General features: G+C 43.7%; 1 protein-coding gene across 1 annotated transcript; it reads left to right on the top strand.

The window, feature by feature from the left end:
- The first annotated feature begins 4,004 nt into the window (after positions 1-4,004).
- On the top strand, positions 4,005-21,004 carry TMEM218 (transmembrane protein 218). The gene is made up of 4 exons (XM_061406323.1): positions 4,005-4,270; positions 12,732-12,931; positions 14,030-14,132; positions 18,037-21,004. The coding sequence occupies exons 2-4, from the start codon at positions 12,822-12,824 to the stop codon at positions 18,169-18,171; spliced, it is 348 nt and encodes a 115-aa protein (XP_061262307.1). The 5' UTR covers positions 4,005-4,270; positions 12,732-12,821; the 3' UTR covers positions 18,172-21,004.
- Positions 21,005-21,915: the final 911 nt, after the last annotated feature.

Genomic DNA, 21,915 nt, shown 5'->3' with positions numbered 1-21,915 from the left:
CCACACATAGGGTCCATCCATGGACTCCAGGGCAAAAACTGTGTCCTATGCCTTTCTAGCTGTCTTCATCTCTTTTAAGAACCTAGACTGGAATAGAAAGTCAGCCATCTCTGAATTCCTTTGTTGAAAGAGAAAGTGTTTTGTTTTTTTTTTTAAACATAAAAGTGAGAAAGTTTTTCATGACAGCTATACACTTTTTGAGAAATGAGAAACATGGAAGACAGAAGACAGCTCATATTGGCTGAAATGGTGAAAATCCAGTTATCCATAAATTGATTGTGGTGCACTATATTTCTTTGATGAGACAAGAGAACAAAATTAGAAAGGTTTTTGAACGCTCCTTGTCTCCAGACTATAGAACATCACTCCCATCCTAAGATAAGCATCATATCAGAAAAGACACAACACAAATGAAAAAAACAAAAAAACAAAAACTTAGACCAATGAAACCACAGTTCTATTAATAATACTGGTTCTGTCCGCTGACTGTGTTTTTAGGAAGAAGCAACTTATCTTTATCAATGTAAGACTTTGAAAGTCTGTTTCAGTTTCAACATTTCATAGAAAAGGATTCATTAGAGACCTGTAAGATAGTAAGAATCAAAACTTTTCCTAAGGGCCCAATAGTAATTTTTTTAGTCTTGTGGGCTTAACAGCCTCTGCATTAACTACTCAACTCCGTTGTTGTAAATGAAAACAGCAATGGACCACATGTAAATGTAAGAGCATGTCTGTGCTCCAATAATACTTTACTAACGGACAATGAGATTTGAATTTCAAAATTTTCACATTTTTGTTCTTTTGCTTTTTTTCCCAAACATTAAAAAATGTAAAAATCATTCTTAGCTTGCAGGTCATACAAAAATCAGACAGCAGGAAAGTTTAGACCTACAGGCCATAGTTTGCCAACTCCTGATCTATGGCAATAGGTAAAAATTATGATCTGAAAAATCACACTGGTGATTCAGGGTAATGTTGGAAGGCCAGTAACTCAGGTCCAACTACTGACAGTAGTACTGGAAAGCTTTTTTTTTTTCCTAACCCAGTGTCCCAACTAGCAGAATACAATGATGGTAACTTTTGAATCTCAGTGAATAATCAACAAGTATTGAAGTTTTGGGTACATTTTCAGACCTATGGAAACACATGAGAAAATATATACAAGAAATTTAAGGCTGTCTGGCAGGAAAAGTTTGGATAACTGTAATATGAATAGGAAAAAAATTGTCTTGTCTTGAAATCATTCCTTATACTCAGTAACCCTAAACAACCCTTGCTGCTGCTGCTGCTAAGTCGCTTCAGTCGTGTCTGACTCTGTGCGACCCCATAGACAGCCTCCTACCAGGCTCCCCTATCCCTGGGATTCTCCAGGCAAGAACACTGGAGTGGGTTGCCATTTCCTTCTCCAATGCATGAAAGTGAAAAGTGAAAATGAAGTTGCTCAGTCGTGTCCGACTCTTAGCGACCCCATGGACTGCAGCCTACCAGGCTCCTCCATCCATGGGAGTTTCCAGGCAAGAGTATTGGAGTGGGGTGCCATTGCCTTCTCTAAAAGAAGCCTTTCTGCTACCCTATTTCTCTATCAGGTAGCATGATGAATGATTTTACACATTTGAGAGAAAGGAAATTAGACACTGGTTATTGTTCTTGCTCGGACTTTTCTGTTCAAGAGAAAAGAACATTGTAATTAAACAAATTATATGCATACATATATGGCATCTATGTATACTCTACAAGTACGAGGTAAGTGACATATACAGCAGAGCTGTGGAGTACTATATGACACCTGGTATACAGAAGACGATTTTTAAAAAGAGAAAGATCGGATGGTCAAGTAATCACTCTTCTTTAGAGTGAACTTCAATTAAGAGATGGCAAAAGATGGAATGCTACGGTGATAGCACCTCTCTCAATTTCAATGACAGGGTAGGATGTGAACATTTAATAAAACAACTACTACGGGCTCCCAGTGAAGAGGGGAGATAGGGATGGGTGTGGGGGGAGAGCCCCTTCTTACGAGGGAGAAAACCTAAAAGGCTATTTCCATCCAGGAAGATGTAAGAAGTTGGGAGTGCCTCATCACTCATGCCCTGTTCTTAATTTACAATTTAACTAAAGTCAGTTGGTCACGAGAAGTGTAAGGAGGTTAACGTTCCCAGTCTCAAGCTTTTGAACACTTTCCCCCAAAATATTAAGAGCCCAGACCTATCCTCAACAGCTGGTCTTCACAATGTTATTGTCCATTATTTGTCTCCACCTTATTCCCCGGATATTCTGCCCTCAATCTTGTCTTGGCCTCTTTGTTGAAACTATTTTCTCTCCTTGGATCCCCTTCCATCTTTGGTCCATGCTTCCCATTCCTACCTATATGCCAGGGCCCAGCATTAGTTCTAGCTGTACTGTGAAGACCCACACGAACTCCAGCCAAAGCAATATTTCCCCCGAATAATACAAGTCAGGAGTCCACAGCCTCCAGGATTTAATGCCTGATGGTCAGAGGTTGAGCTGATGCAATACTAATAGAAATAAAGCGCACAATAAATGTAATGTGCCTGAATCATCTCGAAACCATCCCCAGCCACTGCCCTCCCCAGTCCATGGAAACACTGTCTTCCACGAAACCAGTCCCTGGTACCACAAAGTTGAGGACCGCTGAAACAACCGAAGGAGTGCTCTAAAAGCTGCAAAGCTCCTGCAGATATGTAATATTACTATTAATATTAGGATAGTAGTATTACTATCTTTTGGAGAAATTAACTATAAATAAAGTTTGGCATTTCTCATATCTTGCTTTAGAGTGCTTCCTAATTGTTTCATACACAGTTGACATTAACAAACCACAAACTATTAAGGCAGGAGTCACACATCCTATTTCTTTTGTATCCTCAAAGTCTCTAGTGCTTAGCTACAGTTAACAAACACTTCCAAGGAGATGAATTATCAAAATAATGGCTTTCTTAATCACAGAACTCCTCATTGGGCCAAGTGAACATAAGTTGTTAAACACAAAAAAATCATCAATCAGTACACATGACTGCAAATGAAACCTTGAGAGCAGAATAAATGTGAGATGTACTTTCAATGGACTTCAACAATCTTCTTCCATTTCACTCATAAAGTTGTGGTTGGGGAGCTGAACCCCCTAAATCAGAGACTGAGTGTTCCAGGATTGAATAGTGTGCTTCGAGATGCTTCAGCATTTTGTGTAAGGTCAAAGGTTCGAATAGGGCTGCCGCTGCTGCTGCTAAGTCCTATTTGGTATGTTTTTTTGTCTGTCCACCCTTCCTGATTCAGCAGTGGAACATGCATTCTTTATCTTATTTCCTTTGGTTGGCCTGATTTACGGATCTTTTAGTCTACACACTATAACCTCAGGATAAAATCTTGAAAAGTTTTAGTTTGCAGTTAGGCAAGAGCAGTTTGCTAAAAGCATGGACCATCTCCATTCCCAAATGCCAGGAGGCATAGCTACAGAAGATTTACTTGACTTGACCCTGACTTCTCTTTCCCAGTCTGCCCCGTGAGTAATAGGATGATCCTTGCCATAGTGTAAGTCCTAAGGCTAACATTAGAATAATGCTAAATACAATAAAGTGAGATGAGGACAAATGAAAACGTGACGTTATTACAGAATCAGTGCTTTAGGAACTCAGTTTTCTCCAAGATGTTTCTCAGGAATCCTTAGTGACTGGGTCTGACCCACTCTCTGAGGCCTAATTTGACTTGATCCCAAGTCCTTTGGTCCACGAAGCCAGTAGGACTTGAACTGTGTTACCCACTAGACTCCGAAACAGGCGCTAAGGGGTTGCCTGGACTCTGGGCCTCACACCAGCTGTGCTGTCTCCATGGTAACAGCGCGGAAGGCGTTATAAGCCGATCTCTTCCGCCCAACAACCCGCCCTCCGGCGGGACTGACCAATGGTCCCGTGGGTTACTTAAGGGATGGTGTGATTGACAACGGGGTGGGGCGAGCGCGGGGAGCCCGGACGACCTCTATCCAATCGAACTTGAGGCCTGTCCCAGCAGCCATCGACCAATCAGAGAGCGTAACGGAGGGCGACGTGCCCACCCACCACGCTCCCTGTTGCCTGGAGCCGCGGAGGCGTAAGCAAATAAGGGGAAATTCGGGAGTTAAAAGAGTGGCGCTGATTAGCCAATCCAGAATCTCCTAGATGAAAGCCCACTTGTGATTCGTCCTGAGTAGACCCAAGCCCCTGTGGGCGGAAACTGGCTGGGCTGAGAGTGTGGGACCTGGGAGATGCGAAGCCAGGTGAGCGGGTTGGAGGTGAGGAAAATAGGGGCGGCTGAAGAGAGGAGAGAGAATGGTAGGGGATTGTGGCTGACGGGGGGCTGGAATAAGGCTGGGAGCGATGGCGGGGCAGGGACCTCTCAGACTATCATCATCGCTAATCTCCACCCGAGGTCCGGCGGCCAGTAGATGCTGAATTGGGGGAAATCTTGTGATCAAAACCCAAATTTCTCTCCCAACTTCTGGGAAGTGGCCAGGCGAACATTCTGAAGATGAGACCTGGGGGGCACTGTTTTCCTGTTGCCGGTTTGAATCAGCGACTGGGCAGGGAAATTGTTCACTCTCCAGCACTGTAGGGCTGCCTGCTGGGGGCCCCCGGGTGGTGTGGATGACGGACAGGCTGTGGTTGCGCACTTTCAAATCGCAACAGCACCCAGGAAAAAGGGTGGAAGGATGTAATCTGGATCCACTGATCTTCCTTTTCTATCATCACGTGAAGAGATGGTGTCATATCGGTGTTATTTTGGTAGTATGGCAATTGATTTTTTCCCAGACTTTCATTTGATTTCATTACAAGAGTAGAGGCATTATCCTAATATTTTAAAATTCAAACCATATTGAAGTGTTTAAAGTAGAAAAAAGTGTGAAAGTTCACCCTCTCCCACCCAATTATTTTTGAAGACTTGGAACAGCTATAAAGGAAAATGAAAAGGAATCCCCCAGAAAAACCGTTCACTACTGTAACCCATTCTTTTCGCTTTTCTTTAAGACTGACTTTTTATTGAGGTATTGGTTTATAACATTGTATATTTCATGTGTACAACATTGTATTTCCATCTCTACAGCATGCTTACCACCAAAAATTTAGTTTCTATCAATCACCCTACAGTTGATCCCCTTTAGCCATTTTTTATCCTCCCCGTATTCTCCTGTGATAACCACTGCTCTGTTCTCTGGATCTCCCTCTTGTTTTGGTTTGCTTTGTTCATTTTTGTTTGTTTATTCCTAGTATGAGTGAAATTATGTGGTATTTGTCTTTCTCCACTTTCAAGATTTCATCTTTTTTAATGGTTCAATAGTGTTCCATTTTATATATGTATATATATTGGTGGCTCAAATGGTAAAGAATCTGCCCTCAATGAGGGAGACCCAGGTTTGATCCCTGGGTTGAGAAGATCCCCTGCAGAAAGGAATGGCTACCCACTCCAATATTCTTGGCCTGGAGAATTCCATGGACAGAAGAACCTGGAGGGCTACAGTCCACAGGGTCCCAAAGAGTTGGACACGATTAAGTGACTAACACTTTTACTTCACGAGTATCTCTCTCTCTCTCTCTGTCTCTCTCTCTCTCTCTCTCTCTCTATATATATATATATATACACACCCAACTTCTTTATCCATTCACCTGTTGATGGGCACTGAAGTTGTTTCCATATTTTAGATATTGTAAATAATGCTGTGGTGAACACAGAGTCACATATATCTTTTCAAATTGGTGTTTTCATGTTCTTTGGATAAATGCCCAGAAATGGGATACCTGGGGTTTTTGGTAGTTGTATTCTTAATTTTTTGAGGAATCTCCATACTGTTTTCCATAGTGCCTGCATGCTCCATCACTAAGTCATGTCTGACTCTTTGCGACCTTATGGACTGTAACTCTCAGGTTCCTCTGTCCATGGAATTCTCCAGGCAAGAATACTGGAGAATGGGTAGCCATTCCATTCCCCAGGGGATCTTCCCGACCCATGGATTGAACCTGGGTCTTCTGCATTGCAGGCAGATTTTTTACCATCTGAGGAAGATGGCTAACCACCAGGGAAGCCCAATTCTCAGAAGAGGGTTGAAAAAGCCTTGTATATTAATTAAAAGGCTTCCCAGGTGGCACAGTGGTAAAGAGTCCACCTGCCAATGCAGGAGACACAGGAGACACCAGTTCGATCAGTGGATTGGGAAGATCCCTTGGAGAAGGAAATGGTAACCCACTCCCATATTCTTGCCTGGAAAATTCTTTTTATTTTATTTTTTTTATCAAGCTTTACTCAATAATTTAGCTATTCCAATAAGGGAAATAATCACAAGCATTATGCCCACACTCAGTTAACAAGATAAAATGAGTAGATGTTCACCCTTTCCCCACAAAAACATTCTGTACTTTATCCAGCCCTGCCTTTCTATGCTTAGTAAGAAAATGTATGGTTTGGTTGTAAAATGACAAACTTCATTCTTATAAGAGGTTGGGGATATTCATCTCAATACTTTAAAGCTGTACCGTGTACAGAACCCAATGTCAAATGAACTTTCATGTTTCTCTGGAGGAGTGAAGGGCAATATTTCTAATAATACCAGCTTCAACTACTATTTGCTCTGTATTCTAGGTGTTAGAGTTGGTACAAGTCTTACAGGTAATTTACATAATATCCAAAACAGCAGCAACTACACTTAACTAGTTCTCTTGCTAAGGGCAGTACTGTCAACCAAGCAGGAAACCTGAGTCACCTCTAATGCCACCTTCCTAAGCCCCTTCCCATTTCCATAGCTAAGATGAAGCCCAGACCTGCCTCATCTCTTATCTGGAGAATTGCAATAGTCTCCTAACTGGTCACTAGTCTCTATTCTCTGATCTCAGCTCATATGTACCCTGCTACCAATTACCTTTTTAGAAATTAATATTTATCTCAAAAATTTCAAAAATAGTTAATATTGCCCTGGAAATTATAACAAAGACCTATACACAAACAACTAGATTAATAAACATTAACTTTTTTTCTCTCATCTGCTTAAGTTTTTTATTTTCAAGAAACAAACCATCACAGATTTAGTTCAGATCCCTTTGTTCTCTTTCCTGGCCCCATTCTCCTTCCTTCCTCCCTCCCCAGAGACATACAATCTCCTGAAATTGTTTTGCGCCATTTATGCCCATGGTTTTATGTTTACTGTATATCTCAAAATATATAATGATTTAGGTATTTTTTTTAATTTTAAAGATACAAATAGTATAGTATTGTGGGCTTCATTCTGCAACTTGCTTTTAGACTCGATATTGGGTTTTTTTTGGTTGACCAAAAAGATCATTTGGGTTTTTCCATAAGATGTTATGGAACACACTTTTTGGCCAACCTAGTAGATACATTCATGTCAGTACAGCTAGCTCAAGTTCATTGATTTTAAGTTGTCATGAGTATATAATACCCATCCCCTTACTGATGGGCATTTAGATTTTCTCAGATGTTTTGCTATCATGAACACCTTTGTTCACATCTCTTTATGCCAGAGTTTATTGATCTAGGCTTGGGCTTCTCTCATAGCTTAGTTGGGAAAGACTGCCTGCAATGCAGGAGACCCGGGTTCAATCCCTGGGTCGGGAAGATCCCCTGAAGAAGGAAATGGCAACCCACTCCAGTTCTTGCCTAGAGAATCCCATGGACAGAGGATCCTGGCAGGCTATAGTCCATGGGGTTGCAAGAGTCAAATGTGACTTAGTGATTAAACCTCCACATGGTTCTTTAAGGGGGTGGCACTTATATGTAGAGTACATCATGAGAAACGCTGGGCTGGAGGAAGCACAAGCTGGAGTCAAGATTTCCAGGAGAAATATCAATAATCTCATATATGCAGATGACACCACTCTTATGGCAGAAAGTGAAGAAGAACTAAAGAGCCTCTTGATGAAAATGAAAGAGAGAGTGAAAAAGTTGGCTTAAAGCTCAACATTCAGAAAACTAAGATCATGGCATCTGGTCTCATCACTTCATGGCAAATAGATGGGGAGACAGTGGAAATGGTGGCAGACTTTATTTTTCTGGGCTCCAAGATCACTGCAGATGGTGATTGCAGCCATGAAATTAAAAGACACTTACTCCTTGGAAGGAAAGTTATGACCAGCCTAGACAGCATATTGAAAAGCAGAGACATTACTTTGCCAACAAAGGTCTGTCTAGTCAAGGCTATGGTTTTTCCAGTGGTCGTGTATGGATGTGAGAGTCAGACTATAAAGAGAGCTGAGCACCGAAGAATGATGCTTTTGAAGTGTGGTGTTGAAGAAGACTCTTGAGAGTCCCTTGGACTGCAAGGAGATCCAACCAGACCATCCTAAAGGAGATCAGTCCTGAGTGTTCATTGGAAGGACTGATGCTAAAGCTGAAACTCCAATACTTTGGCCACCTGATGCGAAGAGCTGACTCATTTGAAAAGACCCTGATGCTGGGAAAGATGGAGGGTAGGAGGAAAAAGGGATGACAAAGGATGAGATGGTTGGATGGCATCACCGACTCGATGGACATGGGTTTGGGTGGACTCCGGGAATTGGTGATGGACAGGGAGGCCTGGTGTGCTGCAATTCATGGGGTCACAAAGAGTCGGACACGACTGAGCGACTGAACTGAACTCTCCGTTTGGTCATTTTGGAGTTTGTGAGGGCACCTTTAGTTATTAGTGTGATTTTGGAGGCACTCCTGGGGTTTACAGAGCAGGACTAGGGCTGCTGGAAGTCCCGTGATACACTGGACAGCCCCTCACCATGAAGAATTGTCCTTCATCCTGCACAACATCCCAAGTGTCTCACAGGATACTCATTTCTAATATGAACCCAGAATCTTACTCCAATTTTTATATAAGCATAATGTATCTTTTGGCACAGTTGAACATAGTAAAATTTCCAGGAATGCAACTCTAATGTAAATCAGGGGGAAATTATACTTATTTGTAGTTTGGAACTCTTACCAGAGTCGTTCATCACTGTAGAAAACCCCATAAGTGAAGGCAGCCCAGCCCGTGGTATTTGAGTTGCTGTGAAACACACCTGCATCAGCCTGCGTTTGTAGTTCTTGCGTTCATGCCGATTCTAAGTTTAGGTGCGAGCATCTGAGTGCGGTCCTTCATTATGTATTCTAGTGTAGTCAGCCTTGAACGTTTGTATATTTAAACATATGCTGTTTTATTACGAATAACTTTCCATTTAAAATTGGCTGCTGCGTATGATATAAAGCAGAGATCTGGTTTTATTATTTTCTGATTGGATAATCACTTATCCCAACACTGTCTATGAAACCCTCTACCCGTTGACTATGAAGCCAACTCTGTCCTGTGCAAAGTTCTCCTGAATGCGTGGCTGTGCTTCTGGGCTTTCTGTTTTGTTGCACTGGCCCATGCGTCTCTATGCCACGATCACACTGTTTTAATTACCGTGGTTCTATAATGTGTCTTGCAGCAGTTGGTAACATGAAAGGCGAGTTTTCCATCCTAGTTCCCAAAATTGTTTTTGCTATTCTTGGGTTTTTGCTCTTGCATGTGAATTTAGGATTGGTTTTCAAGTTCCACAAAAAACTATTTCGAGATTTTGGTTAGAATTGCATTGAGCTGATAATTTAAGGAAAATTGAGTTTGAATATTAAACCATCCCATCCATTCAGGAACAGGGGTTATTTCTCTATTCAGGCCTTTAAAATATATATATATATATATCTTTGAATAAAGTTTTATACTTTTTGCCATAAAAATCTTTACATCTTTTGTTGGATTTATTCCTACTTCCCTGTATATACTTATTCATACACACAACCCTTTTATTGCAAAAGGTTCAAATATATTCAAAAGTATAGAAAATAGTACAGGAAAATTGATATATTCACCACTCCATCTTCAACAGTGAATTCAGGACTAGCCTTGTTTATATTGATCCCTTTCTCCTCTGTCCTAGATAATTATAAAATTCCTAGACATCATTTTCTGTTATTTGTGTTGTGTGTGTTTGTGTATTTGTATATTAAAAGTAATCTTTTAGTAATATAACCACATCATCACATTAAAAAAAAAACATTATTTTTCACTTAAACAGTGATTCCCTAACATCGTCAAATACCCAGATACTGTTCAAATTCCTCCAGTCATCTCCTAAAAGGTTTTGTATAACAGGTTTGTTTGAGTCAGGAACCAAACAAGGCCCATATATTACATTTGTCTGGTGTGTCTCTTCAGACTTTCTTTGAAATAAACCTTTTTGGAAAAGTAAAAGACACATAATGAAAAATATGCAAATCAGAAGTGTACAGCTAGATACAGTTTAACAGAATTAACAAAGCTGTGTAACCCACACCCAGCTGAAGAAACAAAATTCCATAAGCACCCCAGAAGCCCCTTTAGTCACAAGGCAACCACACTCCTGACTTCTACCCCCAAATTAGTTTGAACTGTTTTTGAACATTATATATATGTTATTACACAGTGTGAACTCTTTTGCCTCTAGCTTTCTATACTTAATATTTGCAAAACTTACCCACAATGCTGGATATAGTTGTAGTCTGTTCATTCTTGCTTCTTTTTACTCTTCCATTGTATGAGTGAATAAGTTGTATTAGTTGTAGTCTGTTCATTCTTGCTTCTTTTTACTCTTCCATTGTATGAGTGAATAAGTTGTATCTATAATACCAACTCTTTGCAACCCTAAGGACTGTAGCCCACAAGGCTCCTCTGTCCATGGAATTTTCCAGGCAAGAATACTGGAGTGGGTTGCAGTTTGCTACTCCAGGAGATCTTCCTGACCCAGGGATCGAACCTGGGTCTTCTGTGTCTCCTGCATTAGCAGGAAGATTCTTTAACACTAGCGCCACCTGAGAAAGCTCACTTACCTATTTAATTGATGTATATTCAGGTCATTTCAGGTTGTAACTATTTCTAATAGGTCTGTCCTGAATTTCTGTGCATCTTTTAGTGAACTTATGACATGTCTGTTGGAGACACACCCAGGAAGAGAACAGTTGGATCTAGGGTTCACATATTCAGCTTTATTAGATATAGCCAAAGAGTCTCCAAAGTGCTAGTAAGAACTTACACTCTCCCAGCAGAGTACAAGGCTTCCAGTTACACCACATTTTTGTCAACACTTGGAGTTGTCCATCATTTTCATTTTAGCCATTCTGGTAGGTGTCTAGAGGTACTGTATTTTATTTGCAATTTCCTAATGAAGGAGATTCTGAAGGAGATCAGCCCTGGGATTTCTTTGGAAGGACTGATGCTAAAGCTGAAACTCGAGTACTTTGGCCATCTCATGCGAAGAGTTGACTCACTGGAAAAGACTCTGATGCTGGGAGGGATTGGGGGCAGGAGGAGAAGGGGACGCCAGAGGATGAGATGGCTGGATGGCATCACTGAGTCGATGGATGTGAGTCTGGGTGAACTCCAGGAGTTGGTGATGGACAGGGAGGCCTGGCATGCTGCGATTCATGGGGTCGCAAAGAGTTGGACACAACTGAGCAGCTGAACTGAACTGAATGAAGGAGATGGGAATACCAGATCACCTGACGTGCCTCTTGAGAAACTTGTATGCAGGTCAGGAAGCAACAGTTAGAGCTGGACATGGAACAACAGACTAGTTCCAAATAGGAAAAGGAGTACATCAAGGCTGTATATTGTCATGCTACTGATTTAACTTATATGCAGAGTACATCATGAGAAACTGTAGGCTGGAAGAAGCACAAGCTGGAATCAAGATTGCTGGGAGAAATATCAATAACCTCAGATATGCAAATGACACCACCTTTATGGCAGAAAGTGAAGAACATCTAAAGAGCTTCTTGATGAAAGTGAAAGAGGAGAGTGAAAAAGCTGGCTTAAAGCTCAACATTCAGAAAACGAAGATCATGGTATCTGGTCTCATCACTTCATGGGAAATAGATGTGGAAACAGTGTCAGACTTTATTTTTCTGGGCTCCAAGATCACTGCAGATGGTGACTGCAGCCATGAAATTAAAAGACGCTTACTCCTTGGAAGGAAGTTATGACCAACCTAGGCAGCATATTAAAAAGCAGAGACATTACTTTGCCAACAAAGGTCCGTCTAGTCAAGGCTATGGTTTTTCCTGTGGTCATGTATGGATGTGAGAGTTGGCCTGTGAAGAAAGCTGAGCACCAAAGAATTGATGCTTTTGAGTTGTGGTGTTGGAGAAGACTCTCGAGAGTCCCTTGGACTGCAAGGAGATCCAACCAGTCCATCTTAATGGAGATCAGTCCTGGGTGTTCATTGGAAGGACTGATGCTAAAGCTGAAACTCCAATCTTTGGCCATCTGATGTGAAGAGCTGACTTCATTTGAAAAGACCCCGATCCTGGGAAAGATTGAGAGCAGGAGGAGAAGGGGATGATAAAGGATGAGATGGTTGGATGGCATCATTGACTCAATGGACATGAGTTTGGGTAAACTCTGGGAGCTGGTGATGGACAGGGAGGCCTGGCGTGCTGCAGTTCATGGGGTCGCAAAGAGTTGGACACGACTGAGCAACTGAACTGAACTGAATGACTAATGAAGTTGAGCACTTTTCACATATATATTGGCCATTTGTATATCCTCTGTCAAGGGTTTATTCTTAGCTGCTTGATATGTCAGTTTCTGAGAGAGACTTATTAAGACCTGTATTGATGACTCCTCCTCCCACATCAATCATCAGAAGTTTCCCAGAATGAATTCAGACTTTCTGTGTCTGACCTCCTAGGAAACCCAGGAACACCCAGAAGCCCAGCAGCACCCCTAACAGCAGGACCAGCTCATCGCACTGTGCCCAGTGCTCAGCCGCGCCCCCCGCATGGCTGGCACGGTGCTTGGCGTAGGGGCCGGCGTGTTCGTCCTCGCCCTGCTCTGGGTGTCGGTGCTGCTGCTGTGTGCCCTGCTGTTTAGAGCCTCGGGGGCAGCTAGGTAAGGCCTTCTCTCCAGCTGGGAGTCCGAGGTAAAAGCAATCAGATGCGAAATCGCTGATGCTCATGAAACATTTAGAATTCAGAAGCTCATTGTCATTACCGGCAGTTGGAAGGAGTTGCATTTTAACCTCTTTATCATAAGCACTGACTGTGTTATTTATACTCGGAAGCAGAGGTGGGAGGAGAAGGGAGGGAGTACATGTCAGCTCTCAGCATACAGGAGATGAGGACATGGGAGATGAAAAGAGAATCTGCTTTCGCTGTCGCTTGAGTTTCTTGGGGTCACGCGTGTGCGTGTTTCTTAATTGTTAAGATTCATGGCAGGTGCTGGGTCCAGCCCGTGAGGCTCCAGCCCAGGGCCCCAGAAGCTGAAGGGTCATGGGTGACTTGGACTGGTGTTGACTTACAGAATCAGGGTATAAACTGACTCTAAGGACACTGTAGAGTCATACTCCCTGGCCAGATTGTGTAGGTACAAAACAAGTTACATCATTTACTAAAGTTTTTTGGTTGCAAACACAGCAGTGGGGGATCAGGGAGGGGCCACTTCGGGTTTTCCTATGACCACACAGAGGTCAAAATAAAAACTACCTATTCCTGACAGGGTACGATTGACGTACATACACTACTGTGTATAAAGCTGACTCGTGGGAACCTGCTGAATAACACAGGGAGCCCAGCTCGGTGCTCTGCGCTGACCTAGAGGGGTGAGATGGGGGTGGGTGGGAGGCTTAAGAGGGAGGGGAAATATGTGTACATATAAGTGATTCACCTTGTTGTATGTTAGAAACCAACACAGCATTGTAAAGCAGTTATCCTCCAATTAAAAATAAAATTTAAAAATCCCACCAATTCCCATTCTTAGGAACTTGGAATTCCCAGGAATAACAGGAATGCATCCCGCTAGTACCTATCTGGGAAGATGGGCTTTGGGAGGAAGGGGAAACGTTTCTGAATTCCCGTGGTGCTGGGGCAGCACACTGGGCCCTGTTAATGGACTGAGACGGAATATGGACCCCAGGGAAAAGCCAGGCCCAGCCTAACGATTGCAGAGGACGCTAAGCCGTGCTTTTAACTCCCTGTCTTTGGGCCGCAGGTTCTCTGTCATTTTCGTGTTCCTCGGTGCTCTGATCGTCACAGCCATTCTGTTGCTCTTCCCTCGAGCCAGTGACGCCCCAGCCCCCGAGGCAGAGATGAAGGTAAAAGCCTGGGTTTTGTTTCATCAGTCTTCTTTCTCCTGGTCTAGACCTCTGCCCTGCCCCGCGTGGTCCCCAGTGCCAGCAGGGCTGAAGTGTGTTCAAAAAATTACAAAGTTGAAACCAGGATGGGGTGTGGGACGGCTCAGAGTGGGTTTTAAACTCCCTCCCGCTTCTTCCCGTGCCCACTGGCAACACCTCAAGGCAGCTGTTTGCCTGGATTTGCTTCCGAGCGAGCCCGCCACAGGGCCAGAGATGAGCGGGCAGGCTCCCACTCCTGGTCGCCTTGGCTCGGAAACTCCGATCCCAGGCGACACTCAGGTAGTGCCCTCAGGTGCTAATCGACATGCTTTTTCATCATGTGTTTGGATTTTCCCGCTGGCGGTGAAGAGGAAGTATTCTCCATAGAGAAGGGCAGAGAGGAAGGAGGAACACCGCTGTGGTGCGTGGACAGTGTAGCCACAGATGCACTTCACACCAACAGCCTTCGGGGAGTCCCTTCCGTTCTCCTTTCCAGAACCAGATCTCCCAGCACATACCTGTCTAAATGGAGTTTTATCATCTCTCTCATAGACGCCCCCCATCCTGGTTCCTTCCCGACTGGGGCTCTGGCTTTACCATGGTCTCAGATCTCTACAGTCTTGATAATCTCTACAATCTTGACATCCTGTGGCCCATTACTCCTTCTAGCAACTTTTTTCCGCTATTTTAATTTTTTAAGATGTAATGATGGCACTTCCTTGGAGGTCCAATGGTTAAGACTTCATCTTCCAATGCAAGAGATACAGGTCCAATCCCTGATTAAGTAACTAAGATCCCACATGCCTCGTGGCGAAAAAATCAAAACAATGTTGTAACAAATTCAATAAAGACTTTAAAAATGCTCCACATCAGCAAAAAGAAAAAAAAAAAAACTAAACAAAAAAGAAGTAATGGTGATAATAGCTAACACTGTTTAAGGCATCGCTGTGTGCGGGGTCCTGTGCTAAGCATGTTATTTACATGCTGTCATTCAAACCTCAGGACAACCCTAAGTAGCACGACACAGGTACTGTTAGTGTCTGTTTCATAGGTCAGGATGCTAAGGCTGGGAGGGGCTGGGGTAACTTACCCAGGAAGAGGCCGAGCAAGGATTCAAGCTGAGGTCTGTCTTCAATACCTTCACAATGGGGACCCAACAGCATATCAGGGGCCATCACCAAGAGTTTAAAGGCAACTGTTTTGACACCAGACATCAGTACACAAAATTATATTATAACTTCTGAACTGGACTCGGCACCCCTTTCTAGTGCTATGTAGGACTGACCATGGCCAAAGGGAAGACATTCTGAAAATTCCAAGGGAAACAATACTTAGCCACACAAAACTAAGGTGCTGTTTTCATACATGCTGGGTTTTTTGGTCAGCATCTGACAACCACTCTGACCATGCCAGGACAGTGACCAGTTTTCCTGTCTTAAATGGGGAAAGCGATGAAGTCTGGGTATTTCTTAATCACTGGGGATGTGAACATTGGAAGAAGGGCCCAGAGCAAACCTGTCTTGAAATCAATCCGTCTTCCTTCTTTGCTCTGTCATGTGAGTTTCAGACCCAGTTTCAGACCAGGAGAGCAGATCAGCCTTTTGAGCAAAATCTGTTCATCAGCACGGCCAGCAGAGACTGGAGTTCTCGTTCTCAGGTTTGGAGCCCCAGCCCCTGTAAGCGGCCTGGCTCAATACTGTATCAATAATACATGGCCTGGGCCTTCCGCACCCAAGGCCTGCTAATTGGCTAATTAAAAAGTGAACCGTGTCGAACAAGGAAACATGTAGCCCGCAAGAGACATGTTCAGTCCTGGAGCCAAGGTCAAAGTCATGTCAGAGCCGTTTCATCCAACTGACCTTTGTTGTAAGCTGGCTGTTGGGGTAACCTCCAGAGCAGCCCTCTCCCCTGGTGTCCTTGGATCTCAGTGATCACAGGAGAGCTTGGACTTGACAGGTGCTTGGTGCATCTCTGCTGTATTAGTTACCGACTGCTGGTGTAACAAATCACTGCAAGATCGGTGGCTTACAACACACATTTACTATCTTATAGTTCCACAGGCTAGAATCCCAAAATCAGCTTCCCTGGGCTAAAATCAAGGGGTTGCCGGGGCTGTCGTCCTTTCTGGAGGTTCTGGGGAGAAATGTTTCCTTGCCTTTTCTGCTTCCAGGGGCCACCCTTGGGCTTGTGGACCCCTTGCTCCCTCTTCAGAGACAGCAAAATAGCATCTCTCTGTGTCTGCCTCCATCCTCACATCTCTGTGTCTCTCACCCTCTCTTCCGCCTCCCTCAACCTCTTCTGAAGAGCCCTGTGATTACATTGGGCCACGTGTATTAAACAGTTCAGACCAGCCTCCTTATTTTTTTATTGGAGTATAATTACTTTATGATGTGTTAGATTCCGCTGTGCAATGAAGTGAATCAGCCATATGTACACATATATCCCCTTCCTCTCGGACCTCCCTCCCACCCCACCGCCATCCCACCCCTCTGGGCCATCACAGAGCACCAAAACTCCCTGTGCGATAGAGCGGCTTCCCACTAGCTATCTGTTTTACACATGGTGGTGTGTATATGTCAATCCCAACCTCCCAATTTGTCCTCCTCTCTACTTCCCCCCAAAACATAAATACAATGGAATATTATTACCCTTAAAAAGGAACAAAGTTGAGGCATTTGTAGAGACAACTATGGACCCAGAGTCTGTCATACAGCATGAACTGAGTCAGAAAGAGAAAAACAAATATTGTATATTAACGCATGTATGTGAAATCTAGAAAAATGATGCAGATGAACCTATCTGCAGGGCAGGAATAGAGACACAGAGGTATGGACATAGAGAGTGGACAGTCTCCCTATTTAAGGTCAATGGATTAACAACTGTAATTCCATCTACAGCCTTAATTCTCCTTTGTCATGCAATTTAACACATTCAGAGTTTCTGGAGATCAGGATGTGGACATTGTAGAGCCATTATCGTATCAACCACAACCCTGCAGGTATTTGGGGATGTCTTCAGGTACTAGGTTCTGAAAGCTTCGGGAGGTTTCGATGTCCCTGGTCACTTGGTTTGTGTTCCTGCTCTATTAAGTCTGTAGATTAAACTGCTTTTTCCTGCCCAGACTTAGGCAGCACCCTTTGGATCTGTGGAAAACAGAGTTCCAGCAGTGAACAGTAGACAAGTGGGTAGAGCCAATATGAATGACAGGCCTCTGTCAGCAAAGACCAGCAGCTCTGGGGCCTCAAGTACGGCTGGTTGCCAGGCAGCCAACTGTACGAACTGGGACAAGTTTCCTTTCCTCTTAGTGTTTCAGGACCGCAGGTAGATGGCCATTCCCCAGCCCTTGGAATGCTGGGTTATGAATGTTAGGGTTCAGAACTCCTCTGGTAAAAGTTTTAGAGTTCCCTTTTCATTCTGGAAATGACCCCTCCTGAGTTGGCCATGGGTTGATGGCGTGGGGGTTTGAACCTTGAGTATGTGGGGGATTAGTATACTATTGTATTTTTAGACATGTTTAAAGTTCTCCATAATGAAAAGTTGACAGCCACAAAATAAGCCTTTCTGAGACCAAGCAAGCAAGGTTCTCATTCATTCTTTCGGATAACTCATTTCAGAACAGAAAAGGACTTGCCTTCAGAGTGTTTATGAATCTCCTACATCAAGCCTGTGTTTGTTCCCTGTACTTTATTAAGCCTTTTCATTAAGCTTCTGTTTATCTTGTATTTCTGCCTCAGCATGTTGAGAAAAAGGTTCTTATCCATTTACAAGATGTTACTGGAAGTTTTGAATATGGACAGATCCTGGGCCCACTCATTAGAGATTCCAGTTGAGCCCAGTCAAGGCGCAGACATGACAGTAATTTCACTTTTAATGTTTCTTTCTCCAGATTGTAGATGCCTTTTTCATTGGCCGCTATGTCCTGCTGGCTTTCCTCACTGCCGTCTTCCTTGGAAGCCTTTTCTTGGTTCTAATCCATCACATCCTGGAGCCAATCTATGCCAAACCACTGCGGTCCTACTGAGCCGCCTTCGGGAAAACCAAGACCTTGTTCTCCCTCTCGCTTTGATGTCACTGGTGAGCAGCAAGGTACTGTTCAGAGTTTTGTGTTGACAGCCTTCCTGCCTTAAAATCAGAGGATCATCTCTTCATCACGAAGACAGATCCGTTGAGTCCTGGCTTCCAGAAACAGGATTGCAGAACTGCCCCGAGGAGAGGTTCTCACCAGCTTAAGGGGGATTTCACTGTCTTCTCAGCACCTGCACCTCAGGTTCTCCACCTCTTTTGAAAAGGAAATAGCAACAGTGATCTGCTTAGGTTTTTCAGTCAAGACATCAGCAAGTGAATTTTGAGAAAAAGGGTACTTTAGCTTCTCCTGTCCAACAGATGGAAGAACTTGGTCCTTTTTGATAATATGTGAAATACTTAATTTCAAGGTCAAGATCATTTGGGAAAGAAAGGCCCTCAAAGTTCAAAAGATTATTTGAACGTGGTGACTTAGAGACATATATCAGGTGCCAGCTTTGCAGCACTCTGCGTGTCACACCACAGGGCTCCACTAAGGCCTTGGTGTCACTTTCTGCTGCCTCGAGAAAGCAGTCAGCAGCAGCCAGAGGACTGACTTTCACCTCAAACTCCTGGGCACAGCTTCCTGAATCTAGCATTTCTACAGTTCAGGTTCATGGGGGGATTAGAGGCAGAGTTTGGAAACATCAGTTGTGTGTCCTGCCGCTCTCTCTACATTCTTCTTCTTCCAGTATTTGGTGGTCTTTGTTCCTTTATTTAGTTACCGTAAGTGTCCATGTTGGGTTATTGTCATCCCTTTCATCTTTGTAGCTCTTTCTCCAAAGCTGATGAGGAATGTCTATCCCCAGGCTTAGATATAACTTTATACTTAAGTTCCCAGACCAAGTGAAATCTGTCATTAAATGGTGGGTGGGGGTGGGCAGCTCTAGGCTGTTTTCACCTTGGGAGTCTCAACCTGGCACCCGAGAACTATTTGAAGGACCTTCTGGCTGAAAATTAAGAACCAGAAAACAAGTTGGAAAAAGAACTTTGATAGAGTACATGCTATATGCCAGTTAGTGCACAAGTCTTTCCCGCCACCGCCCCCCCCCCCAACGCCCACCTCCCGCCGCTCCACAAATGTAAATGACAAGCCTGTGTGTTCAGGGCAAAAATATACTTTTGTACAAAGGGTATTTTAGCTCGGCCTGCCTTCTGTAGATCCCATAACTACCAGCAGTGGTGAAGAGAATGATGGATCACTTTATATCTTTATGCTCAAAGCAATCATGTCCAACCCTTAAGAAAAAAAAAACCCACAGGATTGGGATAAAAAATAGAAGGCTGAGAGGGCACAAAATCACAAAATGAATTTCGCTAAGTTCTATGGGGGGGACCCCCAATAATCAATGGTTAATATCGTTCCCCTTGTGCTCAGGCCTTCCTGGAGACAGACTTAGAGGGTGTCCCTTAAATACAAACAGAAATCATCTCAGTGTCCCCATTCGTTGCTCTATGATCAAGGCCTCAGCACGGGTTGTGCTACCCAGAGGGAATCCTGTGGCAAAGAAACTGGTGATCCCACTGTTTGGGAGGTGGGAGGAGAGCAATTCAGGGCTTCTATGCAAGAAAACAGGTTATTTCAGTTCAGTTCAGTTCAGTTCAGTTCATTCACTCAGTTGTGTCTGACTCTTTGTGACCCCATGGACTGCAGTATAGCCTCTTTTTTTTTTTTTTTAATTTTATTTAATTTTTAAACTTTACATAATAGTATTAGTTTTGCCAAATATCAAAATGAATCCACCACAGGTATACATGTGCTCCCCATCCTGAACCCTCCTCCCTCCTCCCTCCCCATACCATCCCTCTGGGTCGTCCCAGTGCACTAGCCCCAAGCATCCAGTATTGTGCATCGAACCTGGACTGGCATCTCGTTTCATACATGATAGTTTACATGTTTCAATGCCATTCTCTCAAATCTTCCCACCCTCTCCCTCTCCCACAGAGTCCATAAGACTGTTCTATACATCATTGTCTCTTTTGCTGTCTCGTACGCAGCATAGCCTCTTAAAATTGTATCCTGACAAAGACCACATCAGCACATTACCCCGCACTGATCCACTAGATGGCGCTGTCTCAAGCTGGCAGAACACACCAGGTAATTTTTTGACAAGTTCTTTCTGTGTCTCATAAAATAGAGGTAAAGCTAACATTCTTTACTGATGCGCAGTATCAGATATTTAACCTAAAAATTCACCAGAGTTATTGTGCGCTGTTGCGTTGCTAGGAAATGTACTACCATTCACCCACGTTGCACACAGCAGGTGTCTCGGAGCTCATTGTGTGCTCACAGAACGTGAAGCGTGGTCCTTGTGGAGTAAATCCACTCGAGAACGAGGCTCTGAGGCTTCTTGGCTGCCTTCCTGACTCCGTCCTGGGATGAAGACATCCAAATCATTTCTAAATGTTTTTACTCTCACATAAAGTAAGCCATTTCTTGTTCTGTTCTCTGAGACAGACTTTTCTATCAACTCTGTCCTGTCGTTGCTGCAGTTGAACGATTTTGTTTTGCTTTGATTTGCATCGATGGGTTCAGCAACGTGCTGTGGGGACGTCCCTGGTGGCCCAGTGGTTACAGAATCCGACTGCCAACGCAGGGGACACAGGTTCAATCCCTGATCCAGGACGATCCCACATGCCGCGGAGCAGCCGAGCCCACGTGCCACTCAGTTGGCCCGTGTGCCACTGCTGACGCCACTGCAACGAGAAGTCCTGGTACCCCAACAAAGAGTAGCCCCCACTCAGCAACAAAGACTCGGCACAACCAAAAATAAATAAAAATACAAAAGAAACCTGCTGCAGTTATTTCACAGGTGAGAGACAAGCAGAGAGATAAGGGGATTGTAAAAAGTTGCACAAGTAGTAATGAGGCTCCCACTTGACACTGGGATCCTGGTATCTCATTTCTCAAAACAGTTTAATGATCAGTTTTGGCTTTCAGGCAACTCCTTATTTTTCCATTGGCTAATATTATTTCCTAACTACTTATACCCACCATTCCTGTGACCCATATCCAAAACAGATAAGTGAAAAGTGAAAATGAAGTCGCTCAGTGGTGTCCGACTCTTTGGGACCCCATGGACTGTAGCCTATCAGGCTCCTCCGTCTATGGAATTTTCCAGGCAAGAGTGCTGGAGTGGATTGCCATTTCCTTCTCCAGGGGATCTTTCCAACCCAGGATTCGAACCCGGGTCTCCCGCATTGCAGGCAGATGCTTTATCGTCTGAGCCACCAGGGTAGCCCATCAAAACAGGTAAAGGTATCATTAAAGAATTCCTAATTAACACTTAAGTGTTAGTCACCCAGTCGTGTCCGACTCTGTGCCCACCAGGCTCCTCTGTCCGTGGAATTCTCCAGGCAAGAATACTGGAGTGGATTGCCATTTCCTTCTCCAGGAGATCTTCCTTACCCAGGGATCAAACCTGGGGCTCCTGCATTGCAGGCAGATTCTTTACCGTCTGAGCTGCCAGGGAAGCTCAACCAGTTAACATTTCTAGTACAAATAAAAAACATTTTATCAGGACTTCTTGGCATGCAGTTTTAAATATTTGGTTCTTACCACATAGGAGCAACTTTCCAGACGTTGGAATGGGAACCGCATGGGTATGAATCTAAAGAAGTGATTATCCTCACAGGAGCATAAAAACTCAGGATTGGAAGAGATTTTATCACCCACAGAATTCAACCTTTCATCTCTATTTCC

The sequence above is a fragment of the Bos javanicus genome, chromosome 29 (genome assembly GCF_032452875.1).
Source record: "Bos javanicus breed banteng chromosome 29, ARS-OSU_banteng_1.0, whole genome shotgun sequence".
Lineage (NCBI taxonomy): Eukaryota > Metazoa > Chordata > Mammalia > Artiodactyla > Bovidae > Bos > Bos javanicus.
This window is presented reverse-complemented; position numbering and strand designations above follow the sequence as displayed.

Excerpts from the sequence above, each read along its gene's own strand:
- TMEM218 (XM_061406323.1), top strand. The coding sequence starts at position 12,822 with ATGGCTGGCACGGTGCTTGGCGTAGGGGCCGGCGTGTTCGTCCTCGCC. Across the intron at positions 12,932-14,029 it reads AGAGCCTCGGGGGCAGCTAG|GTTCTCTGTCATTTTCGTGT; the intron begins GTAAGGCCTTCT and ends TTTGGGCCGCAG. Across the intron at positions 14,133-18,036 it reads CCCCCGAGGCAGAGATGAAG|ATTGTAGATGCCTTTTTCAT; the intron begins GTAAAAGCCTGG and ends TTCTTTCTCCAG.